The sequence below is a fragment of the Adelges cooleyi genome, unplaced genomic scaffold, assembly GCF_023614345.1.
Source record: "Adelges cooleyi isolate 19-005CV unplaced genomic scaffold, UGA_ACOO_1.1 ACOO_flye_CR_arks_rails_tigmint_CR_PRNA_9, whole genome shotgun sequence".
NCBI classification, from domain to species: domain Eukaryota; kingdom Metazoa; phylum Arthropoda; class Insecta; order Hemiptera; family Adelgidae; genus Adelges; species Adelges cooleyi.
In genome coordinates, this window is record NW_026096579.1 from 275,595 (window position 1) to 297,640 (window position 22,046).

Sequence of the window (22,046 nt, forward strand, 5' to 3'; positions counted from 1 at the left end):
TACAATCGTAAAATATTTCATATTTTATCCATACAACAACTTAATTGTAAATAGAAAAAAAAAAATGAAAACAAGAAAATACTAAAATGATATGTCTACCAATTGAAAAATACAAATAATAATAAACTAGACTAGGCGTCGTCTTAAGAAATATTACAACCGCTATAACTTATAATAATGTTTTAATTAAATATTTATCATAGGGCTTTAGGTATATAATATCTTATTCAATTATTGAATATTATCATAGATACATTTTTTTTTTTAAAATAAAAAAGAGAAAACAATATATTATTATAATATTATATAATATAATGAAATATGATCACAATGTGTTGTTTAAGTAACTATAGACAAAAAAAAAAATCAAGTTTTTTATGGAAGGAAAATAAGTGAAGCTCTTCATAGATGCTAATTATTACGTATGTCACTTTTTGTTCCTACCCTGTTTCGAAATTACTTTATCACTCGAAAGTAACACTTAGGTCGAGACAAAAATTTAGTTGTACAGTAATGTTTCTTTCTTTTTTTTTATGTATAAATAAAATATACAAAATAAAATATAAAGATTTAAAGGTAAAAAGTTAAAAATTGGTTTTTTGTCAAAGTTCCACATCTACTATAACACCACTTTTTGGCAAAAGGAAATCTCAACAGTCTTCTACGTCGCTCGGCGCGTCGAGAGCTGTGTGTAGAGTGACGGCGACGCCTCGGTTTACGCTGACTGCAGGATAAAATACTCCGTAGAGGTCATGAAACGCGACAGGTCCCTAAAACAGAATTACAAATATTTAACATTTCATTATTTTTTGAATCGGAAATAATTAAAAAAAAAAAAAAAACCAGTGTATTTTTCAACGTACTTGTGGCTCATCGTTGACGTAAAAACACAGCTGATGTTTGTTTAGATCCAGAAGCACTCCGATCGTGGATCCCACTTGGATGCCGCCGTCGCAGCGTTGGTCGTGGCTGTTGCAATGCATAAACCAAGACCTCTGCTTGTCAATGTACATACTCCAGCCGAATTCGTCTTTACCTACAATTATTAGACAAATTATATTAGGTTAATTTCAATGTTTTATTATTTTATTAAGAACTTACCAAGCATTTCTTCTCTGGACACGTCCAACCTGGCTACGCCGAAACTAGGATCTGTGTCAGCGTCGAATCGATCTATAGTGAATTCCCAATAATGAACGCCTCTAGAAAAGCCAACGCTACCGATGGCCACACGATGTTCAAATCCTTCACAAGTTACAGTGTTGTTGTCAGCCGTGAAACACAGTTCGGGAGAACTCAAACACGGATCGAACGTGAACCAGGCCACTAATTTAACGTGGCAAGTAAATAAAATTAATTAAAATATTATTACGAATAATAAGTTTTGGAAATTACCTTCGGAGGTTTGTAACCCGATGACTTCGCTGTATTCGCCTTCTCCGGCACTGTTGAACGCTTTGACTCTGGCGTTGTAAGTACAGTTAAAATGTAAGCCGTCCACAGTGCAAATCGTTTCCGTTCCACAATAGACTTCCTGTAAAAAACAAAATTCAAAAATAGTATAATTATAAAAAAACTTATGTTGAACGGATAGTCCGATACCGTTAAAATATAATTTTAAACTGATTACTCACTCTAAAATCACCGTTGTTTCCATCGTCTAATTCCAAGACATAACCTTCAACGTACGAAGAAGTCGGAGGTTGCCACGCAATAGTAACGCTATTGTTTTCCGCACTACATTCTTCGGTGATAATGAGTGCAGGGTTCGGGGCTACAGAAAAAAAAAAAATCAAAATATAATAAAAGAAATGTTACTCAAGATGACATTTACTAATCATATAATTTCAGATAGTCCTTAACGCAATGTACCTGATGGCTTATTATTGTCCTCTCCGTTCCCGAAAGCTTTTTTTAATGTTAGAAAGCAAAACAAACAAAAATTATATTATTTGTTAGGTAAAGCGTATTTACAATAGCGGTGTAAGCTAACAAATAGACTTTTCTTCTAATTTGAAGTAATTTTATTACGGTTTAGTAGCGAGCACTCGTAATTGTATTTATTACTTGTGCGTTAGTTTGGTACAAGTGCAGTTATAAACATACTTTTCATTTGAATGAAGTTCAGATGTTCAATGGCTTTTAAAACCGTATTGTCGTCCAGGGTCAGGTCTAGCTGATGATATGATCGCGGAGACGGTAACACGTCCTTATGCCAAGTCATGTCCGTATTGGAAACGCGGGCTATCAACATGGAGCCGACCTGAAAGAATAAAAACCGGATTAGGTACATTTTTAAGTATTTAACTAGTTTTTATGAGTATTGTAATTTTAAGAGTCGTCACTCGTACCTGTAAAAAGGACACCGGGTCGTTTTCCTTGAGGGCTTCGATACAAAACTGCAAAAGCGAAGTGGTTTTTTGTAGTTTGCTAGTACAAGACGCCACGTGCTCTTTCAACGATCTCTGTTTGATCTCCTTGTCTCGTCGCACCGTATCGATCAACCATTGTCGTCGTCTCTCGATGGATCGGATCAATGCGTCACAGCGGGCGTCCACTTGTCTTTCTAGGTTTTCGCATTCTCCCTACAATCACAAATATAGGGATATTAATTTTAAATTGGTGTTAAATTTAAAAATAATTTTTTTGTTGAAATACACTGAAAATAATAAAAATATTTGATGATATACTATTTTAATGAGTTCAAAAAAAAAAAAAATCTATAAAAATTGAATAGCATTATAACTATTAACTGAAAACATTTTTTACAGGTAGGTATTTTAGAACATAATATTGCGTTAAAATAATAATAAGTAAAAATTTAAAAAAACAAACTATATAAATTAGTAATTTATTGTTAATAAATATTTCGTTAATTAACGTTATTTGGAATTATATTAAGCAACTAGTTAACGCTTTGTTGCATTTATACATTTTTTAAAATAATATTTTTAGTAATTTAGTAAACATGACGGAAATTGAAATTTAAAAACTTAGTTTTTTTTTTTCGTAATAAATTTACTATTGAGATCTTGTACACCCATTAAATCTTTATGCTCAACACTGAGATCATAATGAGACATAATGTAGTATTACATATTTTTAAGTGTCCACTTATGCAAAAATAATTGTGTGACTTTGATTGATGTAAATAAGTTGAAAGTTTTTAGTAGTAAAACACCAACTTTTACTGTCGTTAATACACAGACTTGATTTTAAGTATTTAATATCACATATATAACTTCTTCTCAATGACAACAATACTCACGTTGAGCTTTTCCGACATCTGTTTTAGTCTTTGTATGAATTCCGTGGTGGTACGCGCTTTTTCAGAAAGTTGCTGGAGATTTTGAGATAACTCAGTCTGAAAACAAAAATACAATTACTGTTATTACATTTAATACATACATTTTTTTAAACGTAAATTAATTAACATACGGTAAATTATATTATGCTCTTATCCTATAATGATATAAGCAGTATATTTAGTCGAAGGGAGTGTGGGTATTAAATAAACTGAGTAATTGCTTAAAAATCACAGCCCTGCTAGGAATAAATTAGGTGCGAGACACTTGTTTTGTCCTGACAATAATTTTTAAGATAACATATAAAAATAAACAGCGTGTGGACGTTCAGTGTTGTTCATATCGACCTTGCTGATTTGGAAATCAGCAAATTGGAATTGGTCGGTCAATATTAAAACAATAATAATAATAATTAGGACTTGCAAACTTTATAAATAAATACCCCTACCCTAATGACATACAGTATTGTAAGTTCAGAATTTTTTTTTTATCGTAATTTAATACATTTTCCTGCTACTTATAAATTAAAAAAACTATTTGTTAAAATAAAAAAATGTATATAAATACAAATAATTTTTTTATTATTCATATTATTTTTAATAAAAATCAAAAGAGATTTAGTAAAAATAAATAATATTTGTGAGATGTATTCATTGAAATACAACTTATTATATAATAATCATAAAAAAAAAGATTAATATTTTTTAAGGCATTTTAAGAGTCAATTATATTATGTTTGGAGTGCAATAACATGTAAACACTAATAAAAATCAAACATAATCTAAAACTGAACGTTTGTTAAAAAATATTAGGTTAGGTTAGAACAAATTTGTAGATTACAACAAATGTCTAAGTGAACGATTTTTAATAAACTTTTGTTAATACTACCAACATAATACCAGAATAATACAAATAAAACAGGTTTTTTTTAATAATTACTTGTTTTCGGGCATTAGACAAGTATCAAAGTCCAAATAACCCCAACAAAGACTTGACCTTCTATTAGATAACTTCTATTATATGATAATATATTATTTTATCTTTATATTATTACTATAATATTGAGCTAAAAAAAAGGGTTTTTTTAGAGCGTTCTTACACGGTAATAATTCCATAAAAATTAATTTTTACAGCAATTTACTTCAACATTCAATTATTGGATAAATACAATTGATAAAAAATTCAATCAATAAGTTAAGTTTTTTTTCCATTTAAAATGGACGAATCGTGGACAGTCTATTGATAATTGATGAATTATAGATAATTGACGGCCGTCAATTAAAATAAATGATAATAGATTTAATTTTATTAGATAAGTTCAAACTGATCATCCGTAACAGAGATAATAAAAATACAAAAAAATAGCAGCTAAAGATTTTCGTAGAGGCCAAAACAAGAAGTTTAAGAGAAATATTTTGTAATCTTTTTTTGAAAAATACTTTTATCTTGAAAAAATATTTGAAGCTTATGAATCAAAACTGTTGGATGGTTAAACAACCATTTATATAATTTATTTTTGAATTAAATAATATTAAAAAAATAAGTATATAAAATTGAAAATCTGTGTAAAATTGTACAACTATAAATTAAATATGTTTTAAAACAAGCCGACCTTTGTTAATTAGACATTTATGGTTTATACTATACACATAGGGGTAGCTTACTTATAAACACATATTATTAAAATTAATAATTATTTAGTAGTTTATTCATTTTCCATAGAAATAATGAACATAGGAGTGCACATTTAATAACGGTTTAATCAAGTGTTTAATTTTCTGGTATAAATAAAAAACAGACTTACACTATTAACAGCCATCATTTTAAAACTATTATTTAAACGGGTGGTCAACATTTTTAAAAGCCAGACATTTTTTTTTTTTAAATATATTTTACCAAGCAGTTTTTTTATATAAATCATTTTGGAAAATATGGACTTGATTTCACCATCTCCTCAAAAGAAAATATTAAACAAAAGAGTAAATCATTGTGACGCACCTTGTATATTATTAATTGAAGTGATGAGAATCTTAAGGTATATACGGGTTTTATAAAATATTTTACAAGGGAGCGAAGTGAATAATTTCTGTTATTAATATTTGATTCCCCGGCGAAGAATAATTAAAAATATATTGCAACAGTTGTTATAAAATAATTTGTTTTTGCTGTGTAAGTTACACATCTGTTTTGAAAATTGATTAAAAGTCATAAAATAAATACAGATGTTATTGCGATAACAGTTGTAATAATGATCAACAACTTGTTTTTCAAAGAAAAACAAATATCACTTGTACACTCTTTTTAATTTCCATTGCTTTATACCGAATGTATAGCCATCAAACGAGAGTTGGGAAAAATGTAATTAAATAACGAATAACAAACAGAATAACCAAGTTCTACAAATGCCGTAGTAATTCTAATAAAAAGATAATTGTTTGTGCGAATTTGTTTTATTGTTTGATACATTTCAAATAACGTTATTATAGTAAAAAGTTTTTGGAAAAATTAATTATTTTTACAAACATTTTGTAAGTGCTTTTATTATGATAGCATAATTACCGAACAATGTAGTTTTAAAATTACACACAACGAACTGTTCAATTAATACAACTTTTAATGATTTTAGTAAAAATTGTATTCCAATAAATTAAAACGAACGTTATTTGAATTTCAAATAATATTAAAATAAAAACAGTTATTAAACATACCTATCAACCCCCCTCCTCAAATCAATAATGACCAAGTCTCCCATCAACCAAACTGTAGGAATAATAATTGTAAACATTTAAAACTAAAATCGGACATAAAACCAAACTTGCTGGTTGATTGACCTGGACGATAGGACAACCATAGAAAAAACTAAATTTAGAACGAACACACTTACAGATTGTGGTGAAAATTAAATTTTTTTGGCGAGAGTTAATAGGTTTTATCACATCGTCACGACAGTAGTTCTCGTGTGTGTTGTGTACAAAACTAATGCTCTTCACTAATACTACTCAACTGGACATTTTGACACGAGTCCAGATAGTAGCCTACTTTTTTGTAGTAAAAATAGCTTTTAGACCAATATTGTTTATCCCCCATAAGAAGCCTCCAATCAGAATGTAGCCGGGTAAGTCTTGGCAATAAATCCTAATTCGCCAATATCTTTGGGAGGGAGATAAAAAACATAAAATGTTGTAAAAAATTAAGATCACATTGTATAAAAACACTATACTAAATTACCCTATGTTAAACCCTATGAGATATTGAGAGGATCACTTTAAAAAAATCACCTTGTATGAATTATATATACCTACAATTGAAATAATTAAATAATTTACTATAACGGCCTTTTTTTTTTCATGTCTATATAATTATAATATGTGTTATAAATATTATAACACACGTATATTTATAACATCAAACGATTCTGTTTTGACTATCCAAGCAATTTATTATCAGTTTAACAATTAAATTAAATTATATTACACATAGTATTCAATCACTAAAAACTGGGACAACATGTACGGATTACAACATATTACAATAACAACAATTTAAAAAGAAAAAATACATTAATAATAAACAACAATTTGACTAAACTGTATTAAAATTTTAAATTACAAAATAATGTTTTGGTTTTAAGTTGAAAAATTTCACTCCTTCAAAATTAAGAAGAGCGTCATAAGATATGCTTATTCAAATGGAATCTTTTTTCTTTATTCCCATTTTAAGGGCGCGATGTTGGGATTTTCAAGACTGCGCAAATTAGACTCCAGATATATCGAGTGTGTACTTATATTTAAAAGAAATTATTTGCATCTAAGCCAATGTTTTTTTTTATTTTAAAACAACAAGTAACAATAAAACAATGTATTTACATACAGCACTTAAGTAGATTAAATCCTATCCACCCCGCCACTTTTATTAAATTAAATTTAATTAAACAGAAAAGGATTTTTAGTTGTTTAAACATAATTTTATTATTTTTACTAATATAGAAAGGGATAAAAAGTGTTTATTTTTTGTTTACCTTAAAAATGAGTGAATACTGTCCTATCAGATTCGATCAGCTTAAATTGTTATGTTATTTTATTAAATATATTATCTTATGTTTTTGAAGCTACGTTGAAATAAATTAACGAAAATAATAATCAGTTTTATGACATTATTTACAACAACACTCCGCTATAAAACAATAAAATACATATTATACACGCGTGCAAATAGGGTTTAAAATATGATAAAATTAAGCTGTTAAGCTGTTCGATTTGCAAAAGCATTACTGTAAATCATTAGAATTCAATTAATAATTGTACAGCTATTAGAAACGTTTTAGATAGATCACATATCCAACCGACAACTATGTGCCTTTCACGAGTACCTCCGAATTAATGAGCATTAAATAACTATACATAATATAATATATAACATCATTGAGCGTAGAATGTAGATGCTCAATGATAACAATAGTATGATCGTCAAGTGCAGTAATTATTGTAGAACGATTAACGCAGTTGGGGTGTTACTGAAAATATATCCCCAACAAATTAGAAAGTTTCATAATAATATTATTAGTGTATTTTACGAGTAAAACGTCTATTTTTTTTTTTTACCAAATTTCAACCTATGATTTATGTAATTTAAACGAGTTGGACTAGTATCAAACAAACGAGTTCGCATGATGTTATTTTGATCGATACAATACACATGTATTATATTATTATGTATATTATGTTATAACCCCATTCTAGATGTACCTAAGGTCTAATTTTCTAAATCTTCACATAAAATAACGAAATAAAGAAAAAGGTTCTACTCCTTCCACAAGGAAAAAGGCTTTATGATATTTCTTTTGATTCAACGTTTCACGGTAGTGCTATGTCTGAAGAATATTATTATTATTATTATGACGCCCCTCGAGGCAAGAGTACAGACACGGTTTAAATTAATACTAAGAAGCATCAACACACAATGTATTACAGACACACTTCCAAAGCTATCCACAAATACAAATACTAGGTAACATAAAAAAAAATAAACAGATTTAACTTGAGTAATTTAAAACACGTACGCGCAATTCTAAAAAAAGAGCAATTAAACAATATTCTAAACCATAAGATCTTTATTGCTTTTTATAAATATTAGAGATATGATTCTATTAAAATTTGGAACTAATACGGCCACTACTTTTAATAAAGTTATAGTGTGCCGTTGAAGAATATGTACATTTTTTGGACGTTTTTCTTGATATTGTAGTGGAAGGGATAAACTTTTTAAATGTTTGGCCCAATAGATATCTTTCAGATACGATTTCTGACCTATAGAGCTGCTACACGAAGAAATCGGTTCAGAAACTTGGAAGATGTCGTGGGTAAAGACACAAAAATTAAAAATATATATATAAAAGTAAAAACCTATTATTGTAAAAACAGATCTTCTCAAGCTGCTTCCGCATCGAAGCTAAAATAATAACACTAACAATTTTTCGTGAAGCTTTGTTTTTTTTCAATATATGTATAGCCTGTTAAATAATGTATCAACGAGGAAAACGACAGTAAAAAAAAGTGGCTACTACGCAGGACGTATGTACACATTTTATATATTAAATTACATTATTATTGTAACCGATATCACAAAAAATCAAACGTGGAGACGAATGGTTTATATTTTAACATGTGTTTTAATACTATTATTATTTTTTTTTTATCGAAATTAGGTACACAAAGTGATACTCGTACTCAAGGCTGAATCGGTGTACGTTATACTCCTCCTATGAATAGTGTTAATTTAAAAACGCAAATTAATTAGTATTAATTATTTTTTTAAATAACAACCTTAATTAATCTTAGCAGTAAGAATGTGTTTGTTAATAGTTTCAAAACTACAATGTGTAGGTTTCAATGGATTCTTTGAACGTGCCCTGCTTTGTTGATAATACTCGTCTGATTAGCTGTTGACCGTCTGACCGTCTAACGAGGTAAAGGAACAAAACTATGGTATAAAATAACGCCAAAAAATATAGCTAACCGAAATACTATATTATAAGATAATAAATAAGTGCAATACCATAGTATGTGTGTTTTGCATGTTTATGTTCAATAATAACAACGGCGTAGAGGGGCGTATCCAAGTTACCGCGATAGTAAAATGTTTATATTGTGTCAATAGAGAAAAAACCGCCAGCATTTCGTTATTAATTTACATAACTGCGGTTCCAGATAAGAATTCAACAAGTTTGTTTTGTACATTTTAAATATTTTGTGAAATAAAAATAAAAATAAATAATTAGAAACTTAAGAATTAGGTCACCGAAGCGAAGACACAACAATATTAAACGATTATTTAAATAGTACAAAAAACAAATATATACATATTTATGTTATGAAAAAAATATATTTAAAATACAATTAACATTTTTTCCCACATATTTTTGAATTATTATTTTTTTCTTCTAAGTAACAAAGGAAATAATAATATTATACTAATTTCTATTTTAATGCAATCACTTTGTAATATTATATTTAAACAGAACGCATAATCTAAAATACCGATGGGCAAAATTAAAAGCAAAAATATTATCAGTAGGTTAATTTGAATTTATTTAATTCTTCGAATGGTATTTAAAAAACTTTTTATTCGAATAATAATAATTTATTACTTTCAAGTTAGGTTTTTATGTTACCACAATAAACACTTTGGAAAGAAAAGTTATAAAATTATATTATTATACTTTAATTTTTTTTAATCATTATTCGTTATTTATTTAAATGTTTACTCTTTTAAATTTTTTTTTAATAAAATGTTTTTTTTTTTTTTAATAGCATTGTGTTGTGACACTAATGATAAAAAGATTAAAATTAAAAATATGGAGGGGAGAGGGTAATGCGAGAAACAGTTTCCCCTAGTCAGCCAAAGAAAAAATGAGTAATAATTAAAATCAAAATTAAAATGTATACCATATACTTACAGTTTAAATAATTTGGATAAATCATACATAATATAACTTATTCGTAAATGGTTATAATTATTGTACTGATACAAACAGGCACCTTAAAAGATTTACACAATCCACTAGAAATATCGCTAACTCTTGTTTTCACAATTTTGGAAGGAATTTGAAAAAACTAGACTCGTGGTACATAATTTAAAACAGAATTCGAATCATTATAAAATACTTTAGGTAGGCTATTATATTATTACTTGCATGATGACCGCAACGCACTAAGTCAACACAACGGTTCGTATATGGTGTAATTTAATCTTTGATAAAGTACGAGGGGGAATTTCGCACCAGTGTCTATAACCTAACACCAGTGTTTTTTTTAATACACTTTTGTATACAAGAAAATGTAAATTAACTCCCAAACACAGCAGGTGGCTAAAAAAGTAACATTAAATAAATGATCAACTTTACTTACAAAGCGGGCTTTATAAAAAATTACACTTTTCGTTTATTTCCGTTATACCGATGAAATGTATTATTTTATGCTTAATTATTTTTCGGCAGTTGAGTAATACAATGTTGTCTAAAATATATTTAAAGAATACACAGAAAACTTAAATTATTATTAAAACGATGGGTTATTAATTTAAAGCTTTTACAGTAACACTGTCGTCTGTTGTCGTCAAAAAGTGTCCTGTCAAAATTGAACTTAGTCTCACACATGACTATTTTAAGCAAGTAGTTTAAGCATGAGTTGATGTACGGAGCTTCTTCGAATGACTTTATATTAATATCAAAATGAGTTAAGAAAACATTTTAAGAAAAAAATTTACTTGTTTTCATTCTCCGTGTATTTTCTATAACATTTACCAACTAATTAGCATTTACTTAGCACTACTAAGCTTGTTTTTTTTCCAACTGAATTTGAAACCTTATCCATAATTTTAATATCTATCGATGGTAGCGTAGAAGTTTCAAAATAATTTCTACACTTTTCACCGGTAATTGCTTGGCACAATATTGTTTCACAAGATGGTTCTACGGTTTTACACATTTATTAAACGTTTCATATATTATTTTGGCGGGGAAAAAGCTCAAGAAGACATTCATGGAATCATACTATGTACTCCCCTTTTCGCCGATGTATTTTATAAAACAAAATCGATGTTCCGCTTTATTACTTTTTTGACAAACTACTTTGAAATAAAAAAAAAAAACCTCTCAGGAATTCAGTACACACGCACACGTACCCATCGACGAGGACTTAATATATTTTATTTACTTTTTTTTTTACGATTCCGTGCCAGGGAAATTACATTTATAATCTAATAAGTATTATTGCCGCGCGGTGTTGACTTTTAAACGGAAAAATCATCAATTGGAAACGGTTTTTGATCAAAACCGAACAGAATTCGTTACCAAAAAAAAAAAAAAACCGACACCGAATCTCTTCTGGTAATACATTTTATACTTATGGTTATTATTCCAGTACACAAAGGAAACACGCTGCTAATTGTTTGTTAATGGTTGATCCGGCACAATAATACATTTGATGGTGTTTTTGGTAAAACATAAAAAATGTCCCAGAACAATTAATTACCGGTATATTATTATACGTACTACAGGGTGATACATACGATGTAAGAAACTGGGTTACTCGGAATATGAATATTTTGAAATTTTTTATTTATACTTGTAGGTATATATTTTACTATACTTTTCAATACTTTATTTTTTTTTTATCTTCATCCCTTATACGTTTAACAAGTTTTTAATTGTTTTCCAAAATCCAGTAGCCCATTAAATGATGAAAATTCATATTTATATTCGCATTGTCCGATAGGCGAGAACACCGATAACCAGACACAATGCAATTTGTTGAGATAATAACAGACAAGCGGTTCTTATCTACCTATTTTAATACAGTGACGGGGGTGACAACGTTATCGGCGGGGTCAAATGTCAATATTATTATTTGATAGGAAATCTCGCTGTTGCCAAAACCGAACGAATATTGATCTTGAATTAAAATCTTTACAGTCATAGAAATCGAACAGATTGATGAAATATACAAATTCAAACGCTAACATTTTTTAAAAATAGTTTGTATCCATATTTATGGAATTAAAAACATATTTTTCCTACTTGAAAAAGAAGTCTTATAATTCTTTTACATATAAGGGATGAAAGTGAACATTTTCTAACGTAGTAAAAAATATGTACCTACGAGTTTAGGAAACATAGTTTTCCAAATATTCATAATATCCAATTAAAAAAAGATTGTCTTACATTAGACAGATTACCCTGTATAAACACTTGTTTAATTATTACAGTATTGTAGTGAATCCTACCCGTTACCGGCGTGGCCTGTCGAATACTATTTATAATATGATAGTACTAGTGAAGTTTTAATAAACCAAAAAAAACCTATGTTGAAAAAATAATAATTTTATGTTCGATTGTTCTGTGTTTTTTAAAGGCTTGGCTGTGTACATTATTATTATTATTTGAATTTGAATAACGACCGGTCATCGTTCTCAACACACGGTGCGGCACGGCTTTACCCGTTTGATATTTTCATTGTTAAACAACACAACAAAAACTTGTATACAATACGCGACGATTTTCAATGAACCTAATAATAGCATATTAAAAAATATATATATAATATATTAGATATGTAAAAATATATTAATCAACAAACCAAAAGAGTACTCTAAGTCGACTCGCAAAGTGTAGCTCGACTATGAAAAAATGTATAGAATATTTTAAACATGTACAAACAAACAGAAGATAATTATCAAAAATGTAGTCACTCAAATAATTATACAAACAATTCATGTTTTTTTTTTTTTATATTTGTTAAGACGTTGGTGATTTATTAAGATGACTAGTTAAAATTTGAATTTACGGTGAATATTTTTATATAAGTTATGTAGTTTTTTTTTTTTTTTACTGCAGTCCTGAAAAATTGTTTTTGTCCTTAAGTACAACTATGTATAGCCAACGGTCTGTCAAAGGGAAGGTAATACCCCCTTCAATTAGCTTTTTTAATTAAGAAATTGTAATTTATTTCGGCCAATGATTTTTTTTTTGTCAGGAAATTAACGGGATTATCTATTGTATACTATTTATAGCCAAGAATAATTATGAGACGAAGGGTTTACAAGCACAAAATAATTAATGTGAAATATTTAAAAATTGAAATTTACACGTTTTGATATATTTTAACGGAATTATCAACTATACTATACATTTTCTCTAGGGTTAAAATTTAGAATATTTAACACGAATTGTAAACATAACTTACAATTATTAAATTATGTTGTTAGTATTGAATATTTTATTTTTCAAGTATTTGATAAACTATCTTATAAATATAATTTGAAGTTATTGAATTAATGTAAACTGTATCGTATCATTTTAGTATTAGTTGTACGCTTTTCTTTTAATTTTGTAAACTAATTAAACAAATGTAATACGCACAAAACAACGGTATGCTTAAAATTGGATAAATATTTTTAAACTGCCGTCTTCATATAGCCAAACAAAATAAGTTTAAGTTTTGTATGCTGAGGTATTCACTTTTAATATATTATAAAATCTTAACCCTCCTCCCCACAGCATTGCATCTAAAATACCTCTAAAAAGGTGGAGTCTGCCATTAGTAAAATATATTAAAATATTTTTAAAACCAACGACCCTGTTAAAAAAAAATGTATGTACATATATATTAAGTATGCAATAGAGTATATGCTGGATAAATATTTGTAGACGTACGAGAGAGGACACTTAAAATAATGACATTGATTTTTTTGTTTTAAATACAAATAGCTTTAAAAAAAAAACACTTTGACCTATGTCAAATATTACTCATGTAATTCGAATACACTATAAATTTGGTGATCCCTGTTTTGGCTGCAATTGGTTACAGGCTAACCAGATGATACAATATTAACAATAATAACCGTTAAACGAGAATGATTAATTGATATTTACGACGCGGAATAGATGATTTATTACTTTTGTCGACAACAATCGAACGGAATTAAAGTAAAATAATATAAAAAAAAATCGAAATCAAAAATGTTTCAAGCAGTCTAAAAGAAAAGAAGAAATACGTAATCAAACGGACCGTCGACCGATTATTCTTTTTTTTTTCGGTCTTTGTCTTTGATAAGTCAATTTGCGCGCACCGGCCGCACGTGAACAATAACAGTAATGTAATTATTGTAAATGTGTACATTTAGGTGAAATCGATGATTTCGCCAAATCGAGTACAGAACATTAACAATAATAATAATATTAAACAGAAAAAAAAAAACGCTAGAGAGAAAGCACCGTGAGCAACAGATCTTTGCGATCCATTATGAATTCGTCGCGTGCCGATTTTCCGTTTCCTTTTCCACAGCCACCGCCTTCCATACCTGTTAGGTATGTAAAATAATAAGGTTGTAAGGTACCTACCTTATTGTATTAATACTACATAATCGGTTAAGTATAAAATGTGCATCGTCCCCGGAAAACGGTGTGTCCATGATATTGTACTTGTAAACCGCAGGGGAAAGTCCAAAATGGACCGTTGAACAAAACCAATGTCAAAAATGGAAAAGACATGCGACGCCTAAGTTGCAAAGTAGAAACCGTGAAAAGACGGCGGCTGACACGGTCGGTCGAACTTGTATGCAAGCGAATTGTTATTATTTGTTATGATGATAAACCGTCGAGAGGACACTAGTTTTCCTGTATTTTGTAAGAGCTGTAACTTAACAAAACAAAACCCAGGGCCGAGGAGACGAAGTGCGGTGAGTTCATGACCGGTCGCTGGTTTGTAAAAAGGAAGTCTACTTGTCTGAAAGTAGCAAAATCACTTTGAATAAAAACGTTTTTTAACGTCAATTTTCAAGCGGTAACAATAATCTATTCGTCCAGATATTTATTTATCTCAAAAACTATGGTTTTCACACTTTCATCGGTCGTTTCGATTATCAGTACAAGTCACCCCCTCCACATCACTAGGGGTTTAAATGTAATCGGGACTGTCACCAATCGGCTTGCAATCTCGACAACCACTTCCCACAGCCCTCTTCCAACGAATGCTAGGGGTGTCTTAACCCACCGAGTAGTAATAATGTAAAGAGATGAACCGACATAATACATTAGCTTGTATGCGATAGTGAAGTAAACAGTAGGACTAAAACTAGGCTCACAGTTTTTTCCCCCCAAATTTTAAAAATCACACATTTTGTAATCAATACTTTTTATCATATAAAGATTCACAGATATTTATTGTCATACAATGTCAACCTAAGGAACCATTACCTTTTTTTTTTAACTCCTCATCAAAGCTAAAAAAAATGTGTAAATTTACATTGGAGTGACGAGAACTAAAAAAGAGAGGACAAATAACGTTTGTTCACACAACATTTGTAAAAAAAAAAAAAAAACTGAATAGAAGTCCTTTTGATTTTCACCGCTTAATAAATTAAGTTCGTTGTTGGGAACTAAATAAAAGGAAATATTAAGAAAGATAAACGAAAGATAATAGGATTAATAGCGTATACAGGTAATCCAAGCGTAGTCAGTCCATGTGAAGGATTTAAAAACACAGCTTAAAACTTCTTCTTTTTTTTTTTTTTTTACTGTCGGCAAACGGGTGTTAATACGTTTATTTATATAATTATCACGTTATTTCAAAATGGTTATTTTTACCAGCCGTTCAGTAAAGTGGTACAGAACAGACCGTATAATATGATATACATAACAACAGGCCGTTATAGAACGTTTCGGTCGAGTTACATATTTTGAATAAACCAATAGAAAGAGCTGCTGTTCTGCTGCATAATAATGTTTTACTTACACGTTTTAGAAGTCATAAATCGTGCCGGCAATGAGCTAATACTCTATTTAAACGGAATAGGAAATCGATACTGTTCCAGAACGCGCAAGTCAGAGTTATTATTATGCAACAAACGGCATACAACATTATAGTATTTTTTATTACCAAGACCAACACGCCGCATCGGATGTCATAAATTATTCACTTGTTGTTTTTCAAATTATTAAAAAAATCAGTTGTCGACATCGGTCGGCTAGAATTATTACGAACGATGCCAAGTATTCAAATGATGAGTTTTATTCCGAATAAATATTATGCCTTACATAGTGTAATTTTTGTTTTACACGAGGGGGCGCAGAGACAACCATCTTATGAGACCATCTTAAAAAAATATGTCTACACATTGCAGAGGGTCCCTTCGTTTGTTTATAAATATTTGTATGTGTATATTATGTACTTTACACTGTACGGAGGGGCTTCGGTAACGTTAATAAAATGCGTTTAATTTTTCTAAGAGGATTTTTTTTTATAATTAATTATTATAGACATTTTTTTAATCTTTATTGAAGTGTTTTCGTGGTATGTTAAATATTTTCCACAGTTTTCAACCATTTTGTTCGACTTGGGCTGGATAAAATCATTAACGGTTTTCAAAATAATATACTACAACGGGTCGACAATGGACCTTTTATGAGTTAAAGGTTTTTATACGTGACATTCACCTACCCTTTGAATAAGTCTCAAAACAAACGAACACGACCTTTTATTTGTCCATCTCGTTTGTACTTCATCAGGTTTAGTAAAATATATGTCAGAGAGTGTTATATACAAAACTTAAAATTAGTGCTTTTTTCATAATACCTACATTTATTTTTTAGCGAGAGATATGTTGAAATAAAAATAAATGTAGCACTAATTTTAAATTTTAATGGCTTTTAGAATCCCAAGCCCCCCCCTCCCCCTCCTGATCTCCGCTAATGCCCCTTTTACATTGCCCGTTGAAGTTTTTACTCGTTTTACACAAATTTAATGTACACAATACTGCTCTCAAATGACCGATTAATGTGCGATGAGACGTGTATGATAATTATAACAAATTACAATAAAAATGATTATCCGTCGACAAAATTGTACCTAACCCAGGGAGGAAAACTAGCCTAGACCACGGTCGCTCCACCCCACTTCCTAAATTATTTTTTTTTTGTATTCTCAAAAACAAAAAAACAGCTGGTTAACAGCACCGCCACGGTGTATACACACACGCGCATAATAATAATAATAAAAATAGTGTACGGTATAATAATAATGGTTCACCCTCTTACATGCATTCGGAGGGACGCGGTTCCCCCCTATTATACAGTGTGCGCCCGCATTTGCTAAACGGGCACGGGTGGTTTTTGGCTCTGAAAACCGTCCAAAACAAGAGAGCAGACGACGACGCTGTAGATATATTATATATTATTACTATATATATATATATATATGGTTTTTTTCGTGTATATATACCATACAGACACGAGCAGCTGCACCACTGAACAAACACAAATTCCGCTGGCAGCACGTCCCGCCACGCTTTAAGTATAATAGAAATCGCAAAACGCCGAAAAAAAAAATTAAAACGAGACACAACATCGATATTCGTTGTTTAAACACATTACATGCGGACGCTTTTAATGCGACAAAAACTTTTGAGTAGAAAATAACGTTCTGAAAATGAATGCGAAAAAAATATTATTCGAAAATAATGCCCCCCGGGTCATTACAAAATATACGGAGGGTAAGAAGGTGCTAACTTAGATCCAACTTGAAAAACAACAATAAATAAAATACACGTTTAATATAATCATCGTTGAGACAACAAATTAATTGTAAAGCGTAATAAATAATTATTATTATTTTTCATTTTAGTAGAAAAGATCATACAAAATGAATAGAACACCTAAACTGTACGTACATTGAAGAAAATTATCAACTCGATAAATATCTGACTTGTCGTTACGAATAAAGTGCTGAGAACCAAAAAGATATAAAGTGTAATAAAACAAAACTATATTTTTAATGCTTTCGGTATATTATAATTTATCGGGTTTCTGTATTGAACATCTTTGAAAAATAGATGAAAAAATGTCCTTTGTTTCTAGTACCCTTTTGATTCTCATCGCTTCAATTAGTTACAACATAATAATTTTCATACTAATAAAACCATATTATAAAAGACGCTTAATACGTTTTTTATTAATTTTGATTTTAATGTTTTCTATAAAATCCAATTACATAGCTTTTAAGGCATGTTAAAATTAAAATGAGAAGGTTGTTTGTGTTGAAATTCTGAAGTATTAAATATTGTAACTTTTTTTTTAAATAATGGTATGCAACGCCCTTAAGGCTTAATAACTGTTATTCACGGCGTTTTTATTATAGATATTAAACAAATTATCAAATATTTTGAGACTGACAAGAAAACGTTTCTTAATGATGTAAAAACTATAACGAAGCAAAATTGTAATTACTGTTTTAATGGTTCGTGTTATTTAACATTAAAATTGTATTCGCCTTTAGGTTAAAAAATATTAAGTAATTATTTACATAAAAATAAGAAAAAACCGCTATTGGTTCAGAATTTCACAAGTTCGGTTGACTATTTTATATATACGACACGGTCTATAGATTTGTTGTGGGCGCTTTCTACATTACTTTTCTATTGTATGTAAAACCAATGCGACACGTTATCAAGTATATATCCATAAGCCTTAACACCACAATAATAACCAATTTGGAAATAAAATCAACAAACACTATCCTAGTAAAGATAACTTAACCTAAATTGTGATATACCTAGTTTAGTTTTCTTTTACAATTTCTCCAATTTATTCACGCAATACTAAAACACAAGATGCAGTTGACTAACAGCTAATTTAGAAAACTGAAAATGGGAGGTGTTAATCTGGTCTAAAGCAGTTATCACTAAATATTATTTTTTATAGTGGATTCGGTAAAAGATTCATGATAACTTTCTTTAAATCAAACAATAACGAAATAATAAATGGTAAGAAACCACATTTTTGACAAAGTAAAACGGTTAGTGCAAACTGTTCACAGCCGGAGGTTATTATGATTTAAATTAACGAGAAAAAACAAGGAAGGGGAATATAGAGCCCCTTAGCACACCCTCTGAATCCATAAGTCTGATATTAATTGACAGACACCATCAGTCAAAGTTAAATGTTTTATTATTTTGTACTCCTATGTAGAGATGAGAAAATGTATCACAATTCACAATGAGATTTTTTAATTTTATTATCAAAAATAAGGGGGTTTAAGGCTTGGAAACTACCCCTGCGTATGCCCTTGCTCTTGCCTAAACGCTACAATATTGGAGATTTTATTATTCAAACGGAAAACAAATAGAATGAAAACCTTTCGAGCAATTATAGACACACATAAAAAAAGCGACAGTATCGAATCTGTGCTTTGGACGAGCAATTAGTAGAGCGTATCAATCAACACGGTCGATAGTTCAATGTTGTACAAAAAACATTTTCGATTCGGTTTCGACGAAATCAACAGCGCTATGACATCTTGTTAATGCATTTAATTACAATACATGTACGTGCTATGCATCTTAATGTACGTATTGCACATAGTCATCGCGAATGATGATGCTCGCACGAACCGTGTCCTTAAGCGCTTTGCAATGACAACATACAACGTGCATGTACCGTGTGTGAAAACGATTAAAAAAAAAACACATGTATAGTATATTATATTATCATATATATATATATGTTATGGGCTACGACGGAGACAATAGACGAACAGAAACGAATTGAGTCTAAATCTAATTGAAAACAATAAGTTAACAGAGACCTTAAACGGTCTCCGCGGGATTCAAGTCACAAAAAAGCAATATAAATCGTTCACGGTTTTTTTTTTTATAACAAGATCCAAAACCGTATAAGTTTTAACGATCAAGTATCATCAGTATTCTAACGTTAACTCTTACAAGTATATTGAGCACATAAAACGGCGAACAACTTGAATGTAAACTATAGGTTCTCCGTGGATTGTAATGTTTTTGTAAAACGATTTAAAACTACATTAGGTAGATTTTTTGTTTTTCTATTATATATTCGAAGTCGTGCTTCTGCGTTTGGTTCGTTATTCATTGTAATTTTATTTTATTTTTTTTAATCTTTGTTGGCAGCTACGTTTTTTGACTAACCGTTTTTTCACAGAATTCATAAAAATTAAATTGACTAACTCCGCTGTTGGGACGCACACCAGATTATTCAGGTGTTTAACCGTGTGACCTGTGTGCAGACCTTGTGTACTCTTTTGCGCAACGTTTAAACGAAAATAGTATAAACGTATTCCGTTGACGACGTCAGTCAACTTCACAGAAGAAGGAGAAAACAAATAACGAAATATTCTAAATGTATAATAATATGCAAAAAGGAGGAGACTCGAGCCAACCGTCAAACCGCCATGCTGGTACACAACGTTTAATAGGTATGATAAATTATCTTTAGACATAATAAATCTGTGATGATTGGTTAAAGGGGGATAAGTCTAAAGTTACTACCTTGGGGAAAATGTAAATAAAACTCAAACACCACAGACATAGTACAAACGAATTACAAGTAAAACTATACCTAATATTGTAGTTTATCGATTCAAAAATACCGGTCGCACGATGAAGTGTTAGGATATCTATTACAGTATTAGGATATTTTTTAATAAAAATGGAAAATTCCAATGCTGGTAAATCTCCACTGTTTATTACACTGACCAAAATAATGACTTGTATTACAAGTCATATAACCTTACACAGAGAACTTCTGAAGTATATTCATGATTATCGATTCGACGCGGTGGTAATGCGAGATATTGCGCATACATTTTAAGTATCAAATTATTTCACCGAAGTCCTAATTACGACGAGAAACCGACCGAGGGTATCGTGTGAAGTGGGCTTAAAAAATACCAATGTTATTGGGCATAACTCACACGGCCATGTTATTTATTTTATTATCGCATTAACAGATATTATTTACACACCGATAACACCACGGAAACAATATCATCGTCGCAGTCAATAATACTCGAAGTTACGAAAATATGTTTACCAAAAACCCAACGGTAAACATGTACGACTTAAGTGCCCTTCGGTATATATATATATTATGTTAACGAAAAAAAAACACATATTCCGAACACGTTCTAGGCGGCGATTTTAAACAAACGAATTGAAGGAAAAAAAAAACCACAATTATGTGAAAACTATTATGCACAACCTCTCCTCCTATTGCAAAACATAGATTTGCCTGTTTCGCGTTATATTCTAATCTCATAATTCCTTTAAAATATCAACTATCGCTGCTGAAAAGTGATATTATAGTCAAAAGCTAACGCGTATGGCGCGTTTGCTTTCAACCTAACGCCACAGTTGAGCGTTTGTGTTGGGAGTCGATTAGCTCAGCTGACCCGGTCGAGTAAGTGTAGTGGCCGGCCCTGTAACGAGAGCGCCGAAAGACATATTCCATTACAATCGAACGAGTGACGTTATCGACCTTGTCTCTGCTGCGTGTAAGCATATGCAATGTATTTTGCAACACTTTTACAGTGTATTTTGAATATGAGCATAAAAAATGCCCGACCACTGGAGTTTACAAGTGTTAGTGAACTCGTAAAACGGCGGTCAGAAAACCGGTTGCACTACGTCGGCGGACTCCAGCTGCAGCGTTGTGCTGCAGGTGGAACTGTACCACTTCCATATTATCCAGAACAATTATTTGACAGGCATATTATTATTATGATAATTATTTTTTGTTTAAACGTCCATCGTCGTCGCTCTAAGTGTTTTTTTCCTACCGTGCGTCTTCCTCGACTTTTTGCATCGAGACAGTACCGTCGATAACAAAGAAATGTGGACGGGACATGCCTCACAAACAAACACTGAATACCTCTCCAA

At 30.2% G+C, this 22,046-nt stretch overlaps 1 protein-coding gene across 2 annotated transcripts in view; it reads right to left on the bottom strand.

Moving 5' to 3' along the window:
- Positions 1-553: 553 nt before the first annotated feature.
- Positions 554-22,046, bottom strand: part of LOC126846162 (E3 ubiquitin-protein ligase TRIM9) — a 30,040-nt gene continuing 8,547 nt past the window's right edge. The window contains exons 2-10 of one of the 2 annotated variants that reach the window (XM_050585376.1): positions 3,269-3,364; positions 2,352-2,585; positions 2,107-2,263; positions 1,873-1,908; positions 1,635-1,774; positions 1,396-1,534; positions 1,102-1,326; positions 864-1,036; positions 554-770 (exon numbers count right to left, since the gene is read on the bottom strand). In XM_050585376.1, the coding sequence (XP_050441333.1) occupies positions 651-770; positions 864-1,036; positions 1,102-1,326; positions 1,396-1,534; positions 1,635-1,774; positions 1,873-1,908; positions 2,107-2,263; positions 2,352-2,585; positions 3,269-3,364 (1,320 nt within the window). In that variant the 3' untranslated portion in view covers positions 554-650. The remainder of the gene's footprint in view (positions 771-863; positions 1,037-1,101; positions 1,327-1,395; positions 1,535-1,634; positions 1,775-1,872; positions 1,909-2,106; positions 2,264-2,351; positions 2,586-3,268; positions 3,365-22,046) is intronic. The other variant, XM_050585377.1, reaches the window with a different exon arrangement.